The sequence below is a fragment of the Chelonus insularis genome, unplaced genomic scaffold, assembly GCF_013357705.1.
Source record: "Chelonus insularis isolate UGA/USDA-ARS -01 unplaced genomic scaffold, ASM1335770v1 contig_339_pilon, whole genome shotgun sequence".
In the NCBI taxonomy this organism is placed as follows: Eukaryota; Metazoa; Arthropoda; class Insecta; order Hymenoptera; family Braconidae; genus Chelonus; species Chelonus insularis.
The window spans coordinates 327,935-342,086 of NW_023276505.1; the positions used below are offsets into that span (position 1 = coordinate 327,935).

Here is a 14,152-nt window from a genome sequence, read left to right on the forward strand (position 1 = left end):
AAACCTTCCAATGAATGGAGAATGGTCGTCCATGTCTTATGTTGAGTTGGAGGAAGTTGATCATCCCAGTGCAACTTAATAGCCCACAGCTTTTGCATAAAGATCTTGGTGGTGATGAAGATGCATGGAGGAGACTGTTGATTGGCTGACCATCCATTGTTTTACATGATCCGTTGAAAACAACTCTTAGTTTGGTTGTTGTGCTAGACTCGCGCTTAACGCCATGATGTGGTAGAAAAAATGATGAAGTTAGAGATAAAGTATTGTTAGGAAGTCGAACCATATGTCCAAGTTGCTCATATTCATGGAGAAAAGCTGAATAGAGTTGATAATATTCAGGATCGTTGGTAAATTTTCTTTGAAGATTGTAAAGCATTCGAGTAGCGGATGGTTTTGAGTTTCCTAAGTTGCTGCTGTCTGTTTTGAATGGAAGTCTCACTATGTACTGTCCTGTTTTTGGGTTTCTTGAATAAGTTTCTCTAAAGATTTTCTCACATTCTTCATCTTCAGTTGATAGATGTTTTTTAGAGGATCTAACTTCTTCTTGACGCCAGAACTTCTCTAACAGCTCATGAAGATTGTGGTCGACTGAGCAGTGATGTACTATAGCATGTTGAGCGTCTCGGGAACTGCTAGCTGGGCCTGAGATGATCCAACCTAATTTAGTCAGCTGAACCGTTGGGCTCTGGGAGCTTGAACGATCTTCTCTTTCAATAACAGTCCATAGGTGTCAGCTCCGATAATGATGTCTATCGTTCCAGGCTCAGCAAAATTCGGATCTGCTAGACACAAATCTTTGGTGTGGTTCCAAGTTCTTGATTGGGTTTTTTGAGCTGGAATCGTTGACTTGCGGAAGAATGTGCGCATTTAAGATACATTAACATGTTGACTCAAAATGTGGTTGAATGATGACTGCAGCAATTCCTTTAGTTTTCCCAGATTGTTGTGCGCCAACTCCAATGATGGGAAGTGATGATGGTCTTCTTTTTAACTCTAGTTGTTGAGTTTTTTAGAGATTAATGATATCTCTGATCCTTGATCCAGGAGAGCACGAATGTGCATCGTTTTTCCCATGCTATTGGAAGCTCTTATTTGAGCGTTTGCTAAGATAACTTTTGATGGAGTTGATTCTGATTGGTTTTGATACAGTGAACTATGGTATTTTTCACCACATATTTGGCATCGAAAGGTCGACTGACATCAAGACCGTTGTAACAGAGTTTGTTTTTCTTGATGAAGTCAGTCTTTTCTCGAACAGTTTTGCGCTGGTAGGTGGGGCATCGAAACAGCTTGTGGTTCGCTGAGCATAGTTGGCAGGAATCAGTAGATTTCTTTTCATTCTTGTTTGGTTGGTGACTGACAAAATGGCTCTTAAGTCCCGGACGTTGACTCCGTGGAGAAGATACAGCTTTTCTTCCGTGAGAATTTTCGATAGCTCTCAGGGTTCTTGATCTTGAAATGATGAATGATTGCAGCTTGTCTCATGTTGGTGGTTCATCTGAAGATCTAATATGCTGCTCCCATGCTCTTATAGACCTGGAGTTTAGTTTTTGGCGCACAATTATGTAGACTAAGATGTCGTCCCAGTACTCAACAGGTCGTCTAAACTCTTTTAAATGAGGACTGAAATGGGGAAATCCTCTGAAAATTTCAAAAGTCACGTAAACATACTCTAAAATAGACAAAACTAGCTTTTTTCTGAATGAATATGTACAAATCTAATTGTAAACTACCAGAACTTTGAAAGAAGTCTTGAACTATTTTATAGTACTTCTATCTTCTAATGGTTTTCCCCATTTGAATCATCATTTACAAGTGCCCAGACACGAAAGAGATAACTCTTGCAAATTTATTATTATTCAAGTAGAAATTTCTATTAAAAATAATTTTATTTTATTTATAAATCTTAAATTTATTGCACTAATCTGCCATAATAGAAATTTATATTAAATAATTCATATCAATTTAGGATTTTCATCAAAACAATGATTTCTTGAAGGAAAATTTTTGAATCATTCTAATAGAATATGAATAAATTTTTTAAATAAAATTAATCGTTTTATAATTAATCTTTCAATAATAATATTAAAAAATATAATTATTGAAACTAAAGTTATCATTGAACCAATTAATGATCAAATATTTCAATATCTATGTAAAAATCCAAAATCCACCAATTATTACTGGTATAACTATAAAAAAAATTTTAATAAAAGAATGTAATGCTACAATTCTATTAAATAATTAATCATTTATGAATAATCTTCCTAAAATTCTTTTTCTTCTAAATAAACCATTTATTCATTAAATAAAGTATTTGATTTAAAAAATAAAATTTAATATGATTCGTAAAAATAAACATTGAAAATATACCAATCAATAGAGAAAGTATAAAATAAAAAATCAAATATAAATTATTTAAATATAAATTATAATTATAAAATTTTAAATTTATAAAATTTATAATTATATAACAAATCATTTAAAACTAATAAATTCATGAATGAAAAAAATATTATTGAACTAATAGAATTAATTAAATAATATTTTATTGGTAAATCATATATATATTTATTGTTTAAAATAACATAAGTTAAAAATATAAATATATTTATTTCTATATTACTTGCTAAATTTATTCAACTATTTATAAAAAAAACCAATCGAAGGATTGATTAATAATAAAATAAAAATTCAATTATTTAATTTTTTTATAATTTAATGTTTAAGCATAAAAATTTTTGAAATTTTCAGTAATAGTTTATACTATTAATTATAAAATTTAAATTTTTTTTAATTCATTCGAAATTTTGAAAATTTATAGTTTAGTATACATTATAAATAAATTTTATTATAATATTCTTACCATTATAATAATTTGATTAAATTTTTAATATTTCTTATAAAAATTTTTATATATAATTTTATTATTAATATATGTTATACTACAATATTCTCCCTATTAAATTATTTATTTATGGTATAAATTATATTTTTATATCTTTATATTTTTTCTTCAAATTTTATTATTATTATTATTATTATTACTATTATTATTTTTTAGTATCTGGCCAGGGATCCCAGGGCTCCAACCCACCTGAGGCCTGACCAGTCGGGATTATCCTGCAGACCCCCGACTCCCTCAGGTTTGAGGGTGAGCCGGGGCTGCAGCCGTTCAGTCATTTATTTACAGTCGTCTCAGGATTCGGAGAGAACCAAGAATGACCGCTTTCTGCATACGAGCTGCGAGAATCTCAGCCCGACTACGGCAGACTGGTATTGTTCGAAGTTCTGTCAGAAAGCGGTCCCTCATCCCTCCGAAGGCACCATCACCAGGATCATCACGTGCGCTGTGTATTCGTGATAGACATTTCTCATGACCTCCATGAGCTCTCTGTAGCGTTCCTGTTTACTCTCTTCATTTGCACGTATATTCGTGTCAGCCGGGGCTGAGAACTCAATATAATATACGTGCTTGGTGGTATGGTCGAAAAGAGTAATATCCGGCTTATTGTGTTCAATACGTTGGGGCGTAGAGAGCGGGTAATTCCAAAGAATTTTTGCTCTCCCGTTCTCAACGACTGACTCAAGTTCACCGGGCACATAGGGCAGCACTGGTGTCTCGTCTATTCCATAAGAATGCCGAAGGTGGTAATACAGCACTCTTAAGGCGGCGTTATGCAGGTAGATGTAGGCTGAGCGCGCTAATACCGGACAAGCCGATAATACATGAAATAGCGTTTCATCTATTAGCGGCATCTTGTGTCCTCGAGTTGCTCGTGCATAACATCACAACGATAGGCGAGGGTGGAAAATACACCATCTTGGCAGGCCATAATGAATCCTTCGGTCTCAGAGAACAAGCCAGCTGTTCAAAAATAGCAATAGTTCAAAGCTGTTCACGAACTTGAGAAGAGGATCAGAGCTCTCATAGATGTCATTAGCCAGGCCTATCACTAACCTGTCATGTAGACACTCCAAACTTAGTAGTCCACGCCCTCCCAGATCACGGGGAAAGTATAGGCGTTGGACAAAAGATCGCGGGTGATGACTTCCATATAATGTCATCACTTTCCTCGTGATAATGTCCAGATCTTTATGCTCTTTTCGGAGCCATTTGAGAACTCCGAATGAGTATAGCAAGACTGGGATAGCGAGCATATTCGTGGCTTTGACTTTGTTAGGGCCTGATAATTCAGAGCCCGATATCCTCTTAAGTCGCTACTTGTACTCACTGCGGAGAGTATCTTTGATGACAGACACGTCCTGTAAAGGAGATTGTGCCTGTCCAAGATATCGGTATGACTCTCCAGCATCCAGATGTTTTATGATGCTCCCGTCTGTAAGCTCGACATTATTACTCCAGTTCGGCGATCTTCCTTTTCCTAAGTGGGCAACTGCGCACTTGTCTAACCCAAACTCCATGCCGATTGCACTGGTATACTCGGAAACAACCTCTAGGGCTGTTCGGAGTCTCTCAGGACTTGCCGCGTACACTTTCAAGTCATCCAATAAAATAGATGTGTGACTTTGTGTACGCGGTTGGAGACTCGTCCGGCTTTATATCCAGGCGTTCGGGGTAGAGTGACAGATAATGGCAGCAGTGAGATGCAAAATAGAAGAGGACTCAGGGTATCTCCCTGGTATACGCCTCTCCTAAATGGCACTGCTCTGGTAGACACTCTTGTTTCACCAGATGTTACGGTATCCTCCAGAGCGGCATCAGATGTTCGGTGCATCTCACTATTTGTGGGGGTACTGAAAGGCATTCGAGCAAGTAGAGGAGAAGCTCGTGAGATGTTGTATCAAATGCCTTTCTGTAATCCACCCAGGCCATTGACAAGTTGCGCTTGTAGTAGTATGCGTCCATTGTGACGCATCGGTCTACTAGCAAGTTTTCCTTGCAACCTGTCAAGCCACGCTTGCTGCCACGTTGTTCGTTTATCTGTCTCCATACAAGTTCTATTGCAGTCAAAATCCTCTCGTTCAAAATCTTCGTAAACAATTTGTAGAGAGTATTTAGACATGCGAAAGGCCTGTAGTTTTTGGGGTTGGACAGATCACCACTTTTGGGGATCAGCACAGTACGCCCTTCAACGAGCCATCCAGGAATGGGTGTATCTCCTCCTAGATATTCTGAGAAGATACGAGCCAGATGCTGGTGGGATGACGTCAATTTCTTCCACCAGAAGGTGGGGATTGTATCTGGCCCAGGGGCAGCCCAGTTCTTTGTGCCCCTTAGAGCATTCCTGATCTCATCCATGCTAACTCGTTGAAACTCTTCAGGAATTCGTGATAGATGTTCGTCACAGAATTCTCTGAAAAGTTGAAGGGCTGGAGTGTCTACATCTAGCGCACTAGCGCGACCATATATTTCGGTCCAGTAGGTTTCGACTCTTTCTGCACTCGGAGGCTCATAAGTGACAGGGGCTTGCGGCTTAAGAAAGCACGAAGGGTCAGATTGGAACAATCTGTTGTCCCTTCGTCGCTTGTACCGCTTTGCTAATGACTTTTTAATGGCCATTAGCGATCTTATTTTGCCTGTGTACCTCTCCTTTAGGATCAGTAACACAGCCGTATTCAAAGTGTGATGTTCACCTCTAATCTTCGCCATGATACGCCGAATTCTTGGCGTATAAGGCCTGTGAGTATTTAAGTGATCCATCACACTCTGAATACGAGATGCACCCTGTCGAGCCTTCTTGATCTTACTTGCAATCTGTTCGATGCATCTTTTCAGGCTTAACTCAGGATTGACAGGTGTTCGTCTGCCCTAAGTAAACCCTCGAGCCACATCATAGACTGCATTGTTGAGTGCGAAAAGGTCTACACTATCTGGTAAACGATGGTCGAGATCTTGGTTGGCGCTAGCTAGATGTTCTGCAGAGAGCGTAATTTTCCGGAGAAAATTACCCTCTCTGCTGGTAAAGTCCTGTTGGTTGGCGCCCTCAGGGGGAGGAGATGGGGGTTCTGCAATGAGAGAAGGGCGGTACGGAAGTATGCTCCACCTCGGTGCGGCTGTCTCGGGTGTCAGTGAGACTTCGTCCTCAGTCTCTGAAGCGTTTGATATTGAAGAGTCAGAGTCTGACTCCTCTTCTATCCGCCGTCGAGACTGAGTATACCGCACCTGCGATGCGAGCGCCGCCTGCGTTAGATGTTGTAACTCTGGGTGCATTTCGCACCACAGAGTATGCAGGCGCCTGGCATAGTCTGAGGTCTGTGGCTCGCATCTCTCCCAACACTGCATCAAGTCCCGTCTCAGCTCCTCTGTCCACCTGAGACGCTGTAGGGGTGGTCCGTGGTCTATATCCATATTGGAACGTGTCATAAGGCCCCTCCCAACTGTTCCATGGCCCTCATCCGAAGAGGGCCGGTTGTGGGGGGCCGGTGTAGGTCTATCAGTAGGAACCTGTTGAAATCCTTTGCAGAGGTGGTTAGCCCACTGCAAAGGTGGTGATGTTTAACGAAACCGAGATGGATAGTTTCGTTCCTCACGCCCAGAAGGCCATCACCTGTGAGGAGGAAATACCGGCTGTACGGACTTATTCCATTACCGTAGCGAGAGGAGCACCCCTCGGCCAGACATTATTATTATTATCATTATTATTATTATTATTATTATTATTATTATCATTATTATTATTATCTTGCATTTTATAATTATTATTATTATTATTAGAAATAATGGTTTCGTTAATTATTATAATATTCCTACCATTATAATAATTTAATTAAATTAAATATATTAAATACCTCTAGCGAATGTTTTAATATAATTATATGTATAATTTTTTATTAGAAATATTAAAAAATTGAATTCAATTATAATAATGGTAAGAATATTATAATAATTAACGAAACCATTATTTCTAATAATAATAATAATTATTATAAAATGTAAGATAATAATAATAATAATAATAATAATAATAATAATAATAATAATAATAATAATAATAATAATAATAATAATAATAATAATAATAATAATAATAATAATAATGATAATAATAATAATAATAATAATAATAATAATAAAATTTGAAGAAAAAATATAAAGATGTAAAAATATAATTGCATATGCTAACAGGTGGCGCATGGTAACATTTCACCACCAGGAGGCGCCCAATAACTAGTTATCTAGCCAACCAGAAGGGTTTTTCAATCACATGAGATTTGATTCTCAACCTGTGCACATCGTGTAATTTTCGCTGTGATATTTTTGTGAAAATACAAGTGCAATTGTGTTTTTATATATTAATTGCATAAGTAAAACATAAAAATGAACATTTAAAAGTAAAAGTGAGTGTTTGTGATTAGAAATAATTAATTTATACAGTTGAGGTGAAGTGATGAAACAATGTCAAACCGAAGTTCCGAAAGTCGTAAAGGGATGATCCCTTCACGATGGTTATCATGTCCTCGCAAAAATTAAATAATTCAAATTAATAAACAATAAATTTCTCGCGTTTAAAACACCACCTCGATAACAAAATAGTTGAATGGAGTTTCAAGAACGGTCGTTGGGTATTTATGCGCGAAAGAACCGATAAATATTTGCCAAATTTGTTCAAGACTGCTCAATCGATTTTAAATAGTATTAACGCGCCGGTAACGTCTGAATGTTTAATAAATTCTATTAGTAAATTTAAGTTTAACGAGAATTGGGAGGATTGCTTGCCTCCACCAGCCAAACGACGGCGATAAATTAATTAGATTTTTTTATGTTTTCAATTTTTAGCATAAGTTGAGCAGATTAGAGTCAGTAAAATTTAATATCATGATCAATGATTAGAACAGTGCCTATGGTAAATCATTACCAACGCACCAATATGAGATAAATTATTAAAAAAAATATTTTTTTATAGTAATTATTTCTAATTGAAGTTTAATTTTGGGAATCTCTTTTTTTTTCTCGTGTTATGCTTTTAAAAGATCTTCGAAAGGCTCTTGATTAAGAGATTAGAGTTTTTTGTAGAGACGGAATATATCCTACTCAACATGCAATATGGTTTCAGAAAGGGAAAATCATGTCAAGATAACATTACAATACTTACAACAGACGCACACAATACCTTCGCGCAGAAGAAGACTATGGGAGAGGTATTCCTAAACATAGAGAAAGCGTATGACAATGTAATACCCCAAAAACTGGTAAATAAAATATCCGGGCTCAGACTACCTAAGAGAATAATTGTTTTCATTGCAAATCTTCTGTCTCCAAGACAAGTCAATTTTTACGGGGAGGGCACAAAGATCGATACGAGAACAATTAATAAAAGTGTTCCTCAGGGGAGGGTAACAAGTCCTTTGCTATTCAACATGTATTTAAGTGACATAGAGAAAAAGATCGGCGAGAAGTGCAAGATTTTAATGTATGCAGACGACATAGCTATTTACGTCAGTGAAGGCGATGAAACAGCATGCATAGAAAGTTTGGAAAAGGGCTTGAGCCATTTAGCCCCATGGTTAAAAGATTTAGAGCTTAAAGTCTCTCCACAAAAGTTTAAGTTCATGATCTTAAGCCGCAAAAAAAGAATACTAGGAAACTTACAGGTTAGATTAGATGGTCACACAATAAAGAGATCAGAGACAGCAAGATATCTAGGAGTAATAATTGATTCTAAATTAAAGTGGAAACCATTCATAAATGATATTAAAACCAACGTCTTCAGAAGCATAGACGTCATGAAGTCGCTGACAAGAAAATCTTGGGGGATGCACCCATCTACGCTGATGCAAGTGTATAAAGGGCTCACAAGAGCAAGGGTAGAGTGGGCCTGCATGGTGTCCCAGTCAGCATGTGCGTCAACTCGCAAGGTACTAGAGGTAGGTCAAAACTTAGCCCTAAAGACTGTTTTAGGCTGTCTGCCGTCGACTCCCTCGAATATCCTACTGGATTTAGCAGGACTGACATCCATGGAAGCTAGAACGAAGGTACTAACAAACAGATTTTTGGCAAGAGCGTACTCGCGGAAATCTCATAATCTGATTCCAAAGTTAAAACTATCAGAGAGCCTAAGAAGAAAAGGTAAGATGGGGATCGAAAGAGGATCCTTTCTCAATAAGCAATGGAAAGATGAAGAGAGGCGCGACAACCAAATATGCTTCGAGTTCCCACTAAAACCGCAATTAGAAAACATGGTTATCTCGACGGAGTGTGGGAGGAAGATAAAAAGAAAAGAAATAAAAGCAGACGAGTTCATGACAGAAGTGGTAAAAAGCAAGCCAGGATGGGCGGTCTTATTCTCGGACAGCTTGAGATCTGAAAGAGATGAGTTTGATGGGAAAAAAATTCCCAGAATAACCGTAACCCTTATAAATCGCCTGAGGGCAGGACACATCGCTACGGGAGAGTATCTGAAAAAAATCGGGGCGATTGGGGACCCCAGTTGTAAATGCGGATGGAACAATCAAGATTTAGAGCACTTGTTTTGGACTTGTCCTTTGACAGCAGAAAGCTCAAGAAGACTTCAGAAGGTGATAAGTGAGGACACAAAAAAAACGCCACCGTTCAACATAAGAGAAGAGGCTTTCTCAGAGAATGAAAGAATCCTACGCGAAATTACGCAATTTGCAATAGATAATAGAGAAATCGCAAATATTGCACATATCTACTCAGCAGAATAGTGAGTCAAGCAGATTTGAAGTCTGGCGCCACGTCGATAGCGAGAGCTAGTGGCAAAGACTGAACGCACCCATTCTAGTAACACCATTGACTGTACGAGCACGACCCAAAGGCCAGCTGGAGCCAAGCCAGCAAAGGAAAAAAAAAACAATCAATGACAGTTCCAAAAGAATATCGTGAAAAGGTAAACAGGCTGCTGACTATTCATATAGAACAATAGTAGCAATAAAATTTTATATGTTTACAGTAGGATCCATTGGGCCCTTTTCTATCCTTCACGCTCCCACTGGAGAAGTATGCGATCTCACTCGCACTTATGTTTTTCAGTGTACTCCGCAGGTGTATAAAAATATAGTGAGTGCAAGTGAAACGGAAGAAACTGCCGTTCTCTCTCGCACTTACACTTTTTCATGCACCGCGCATGTGCAGAAGAATATAATGAGTGCGAGTGAAAAAGAGAGATATGTCGTTCTCTCTCAGCGGCAGTAACGTAAGAAATTAAAAGTCCCCCAATTCTTATTTTTGATGTATCTCACGTGGATTAAAATGGAAATCCTAGTAATAAGAGAACATAATTAATCCTAAATTTTATGCTGAATCGAATAGAAAAGAAAAAAAGAAAAATCCAATTTGAATAAATGAGAAAAAAATTAATTTGAAATTTTCAAATTAATATTAATTAATAAAAAGCTCATTAAAAAAAACCTTTGAACATATTGTCAGAGTAATAAATAAGTGCTCTGATGTGTTTTTTTAAAAAAAAAAAATTATTTGAAATATAAAATAGTTTTTTAAAAAATTCTCCGTTCCACGGTCTCTTTAATGACATATCATTAATAAACGATAAGAGATACGTAAAAAATGTATAAATACTTTTTTGTGAAAAATTTAATTTTCTACAACTTTTACTTAAAACTTTTCTCCATATTTCTAGCCGTTCTCGAGATATTAGCAAAAAAAGTCATTTTTGCACTCTTTCGCAATTTTTTTGCAAGGGTTCCCTTTCATTCAGGACCCTGATTGTTTGCATTAACATTCCTACGACCCTTACGCATATTTTCGCGTTGGTTTCATTCTCTCCGTCCAAAAGAGTAATTTCAACCTTCCATTGACTGGACTACTGTGCCCAAGCCTGCAGCTTATAACTTTGAAGCATCATGTTTTGAAATAGCGTCACTAGATGATAATTTTTTTCGACTGTTGGTAAACTAGAATGATTTGGAAACAAAATGGATTCCGTTTTTCTCAAATTTTGTCCAATGACAAAATTATTGGTTATTCGTTGTTATTATTATTATTATTCGGCGGAACAAAAGCAAAATTGCGCGGGAGAACGTATTCGAGAATGTAATATTGCACCGGAATCTTCTACGACGTAATTTATTAATAAGCGAATCATCATTGATCGTTTCTACATTGATTTCAAGTTGAAAATAGATTCAGCAAATATTATACAGTTGATGATCAGTTATTGGTGTATTAAATAATTCCAAAATGATTCCACTTTCAGCAGGAGCATTAGAAGTATGTATTAATTGTTCTAACCTTTGAAAAGTATTCTTTTTTTTAATGATTTTTTGAACCAATTTATTATAGAACATCTCTCAAGGCGTAGATGTTGATAGTCCTGTTTTACAAGTTTTGGTAAGTGTTATTTCATCCAAATTTTTAATCATATATTTAATCTGTATTTTTTACTTTACTTTTTGGTTATTTTGTTCTAGGGTACAAAAAGATTAGCTAGTTCTGATAGTGAACGTTATCGTTTGTTATTATCTGATGGAGTTACAAGCACATCCTTTACCATGCTGGCTACTCAGCTTAATGGCATGGTAAAAAGTGGAGAGTTATCAGACAATTCTATCGTACAAATTACAAGATATGCTTTGAGTAATGCTAATAATGCTGGTAAACAAAGGTTGGAGAGTTTATAAATAACTGAATTACACTTTCTTTTATTAGAATCTCCATTAACATGTATTTTTATAAATAGGAAAATAATGGTTATCCTAGGCATCGAAGTAAAAGTACCAGGAAGTCAAGTTAATGGAAGGATAGGTCAGCCAACACAAGCAGAAAAGAGTAGTTCGAATACTGGAGAAAATATGAAGCCTAATTCAACACAAAATATACCCAAAGCTACTCCTACTCCAGCTCCTAGGCCTGGTAGTGATTTTGACTCTTGTAAGGTTTAATTACATTTTTTTTCAGTGGTGTGGTGCTGGAGATCACTGGGAATTATGTCGTCTTTGAATAACAAATACACCGCAACAATAATGTTCTAAAAATTATTGGTCATAACATTTATGTGATTAACAACTATGTTTACAATTTAACATTGTTTCGTTTCAATTAGATAATTTGTATGTAGTTACTTAGTGTTTCATATTATTTATGGTTATAAGTGGTTATCAATTAATCTGTGAAAAAGTATTTTTTTTATGTTTATTTGTTTTATTTGACAAATGCTAATACAAGAAATTCAATTTGAAATATAATATTTTAGCTGGAAATGCAAATCAAAAACGACGTCTGAATGACACTATTAACTCAGGAACAGATATAGTAACCAGCCCTATTGCTGCTCTAAGTCCTTATCAAAACAAATGGGTCATCAAAGTAAGAGTTGCTAGTAAAACAGGCATTAAAAATTGGAGCAACTCGCGTGGTGAAGGCAAACTTTTTAATATGCTTCTTGTGGATGAAAGTGGTGAAATAAGATGCACTGGATTCACAGATGTTGTAGATAAATTCTATGATATGTTGGAAGTAAGTATTTCAATAGAAAATATTTAATTACGTATTCTAAGGATAATATGATTTATGAATTGGTAATGATATTTATCTTTTTTATAGGTTGGGAAAGTTTATTATTTATCACGTGGTCTGCTAAAACCTGCAAATAAAGCTTTCAATAATACTAACAATGATTATGAAATGAATTTAACAACTGATACAGAAATTCTTCTTTGTCATGATACAGCTGATGATATTCCAATGCTGACCTATAATTTTACGCCAATCAGTGAAATAGAAGCTCTTCCAAAAGACCAGATAATAGGTTTGTGAAATTTGTTTGACATGCAGTGATAATTCATTTAGTCTTATCAAATTTATCTTGCAGATGTCCTCGGTGTTGTAAAGTCTCATAGTGGAGTACAAGTTCTGACAGCACGAAGTACAGGCCGAGAGTTACACAAACGAGATTTAAATCTTGTTGATATCACCAACACATTGGTAATATTATTTTTAAAGCCATATAACTTGAAGAAAATAATAAAATCTTAAATAAAAAAAAAATTATTGTAATTATCTGTCTAGATTACTCTTAGTTTGTGGGGACAACAGGCAGATGAATTTGAAGCTTCAGAAAATTCTATTGTAGCAGCTAAAGGAGTTAAGATTGGTGAATTTAACAATGGAAAAAATTTATCTGTTATCTCATCATCAGTTATACAAGTGGAGCCTGACATTCCTGAAGCTCACAGTCTTCGAGGATGGTATAATACCGTAGGTCAGAATGAAGAAGCTAAATCTTTATCTAAAGCTGGAGGTAGCGGGCCAAATGCTGAGTGGGCTACATTACAAGAAGGTCATGATAAGAGTTTAGCTTCACCAGAAAATTCACCAGTATTCTTGTGCAAAGCTGCTATTTCTTTAATCCGTTCCGATCGTGCCTTATATAAAGCATGTCCTGTTGAAACTTGTAAAAAGAAAGTAAGATAAATTTTCCCGTTTTTGACATATGATAATTGATAATTATATTTTGTAAGTAATTTAAAATATTTTGTTGATCTCAGGTCGTTGATCAATCCAATGGCATGTTTAGATGTGAAAAATGCCAACGAGAATTTCCCAATTTCCGTTACCGTTTGTTGACGAATGTAAGTGAATTTATTTGATTAATTTATAATGTATTTCATTTTTGTAACAGTAATAATTAAAAATTTGATGGTCAAATACATATCAATGTTATTATTAGTTACATATTGCTGACTGGAGCAGTAATCAATGGGTCACAGCATTTGGCGAAGAAAGTGAAAAAATCCTTGGAATGACAAGCCAAGAACTCGGAGAGCTGAATGAAAATCAACCTGATCAATATAATGATAAATTTGCTGAAGTAGCATTCATTCCATTTCTTTTCAAGCTGTCCTTGAGAATGGAAACATATGCTGTGAGTAATGAGTTGTAACAAACCAAATTAAATAGTTTTCTACATGAACAGATAATTTCAATTTTTCATTTCCAGGATGAAGCGAGAATCAGAGGAGTTGTTAGAACTGTTGATCCAATGAATTATAAACTTTACAATAAACACTTAGCTCAAGAGCTAAAAAAACTCGCCAACGTTCATAATGTTAATTAAGAGTATTTTGAAATATTTTCTACTTATTATTATCTATTAATCATTAAAATATAAGTATTATTTTTCATATGTCTTGATTTTTTAAGTTATAAAAAAATTATTCGTTTGAAATAATTATTTAATGTCGTATTGTCAAAAAATAGTTTAACATTTTT

The 14,152-nt window shown here is 35.7% G+C and overlaps 1 protein-coding gene across 2 annotated transcripts; it reads left to right on the forward strand.

Annotated features, from left to right (window-relative positions):
• Window positions 1-10,923: 10,923 nt before the first annotated feature.
• On the forward strand, window positions 10,924-14,119 carry RpA-70 (replication protein A 70). Of its 2 annotated transcripts, none has more exons than XM_035082278.1 (11): window positions 10,924-11,152; window positions 11,225-11,272; window positions 11,353-11,546; window positions 11,622-11,812; window positions 12,135-12,397; window positions 12,485-12,689; window positions 12,753-12,865; window positions 12,950-13,345; window positions 13,429-13,512; window positions 13,611-13,805; window positions 13,881-14,119. In XM_035082278.1, the coding sequence occupies exons 1-11, from the start codon at window positions 11,123-11,125 to the stop codon at window positions 13,995-13,997; spliced, it is 1,836 nt and encodes a 611-aa protein (XP_034938169.1). In that variant the 5' UTR covers window positions 10,924-11,122; the 3' UTR covers window positions 13,998-14,119. The 2 variants fall into 2 exon arrangements, with proteins under 2 accessions (XP_034938169.1, XP_034938170.1); XM_035082279.1 differs by having other exon boundaries at window positions 11,622-11,794.
• Window positions 14,120-14,152: the final 33 nt, after the last annotated feature.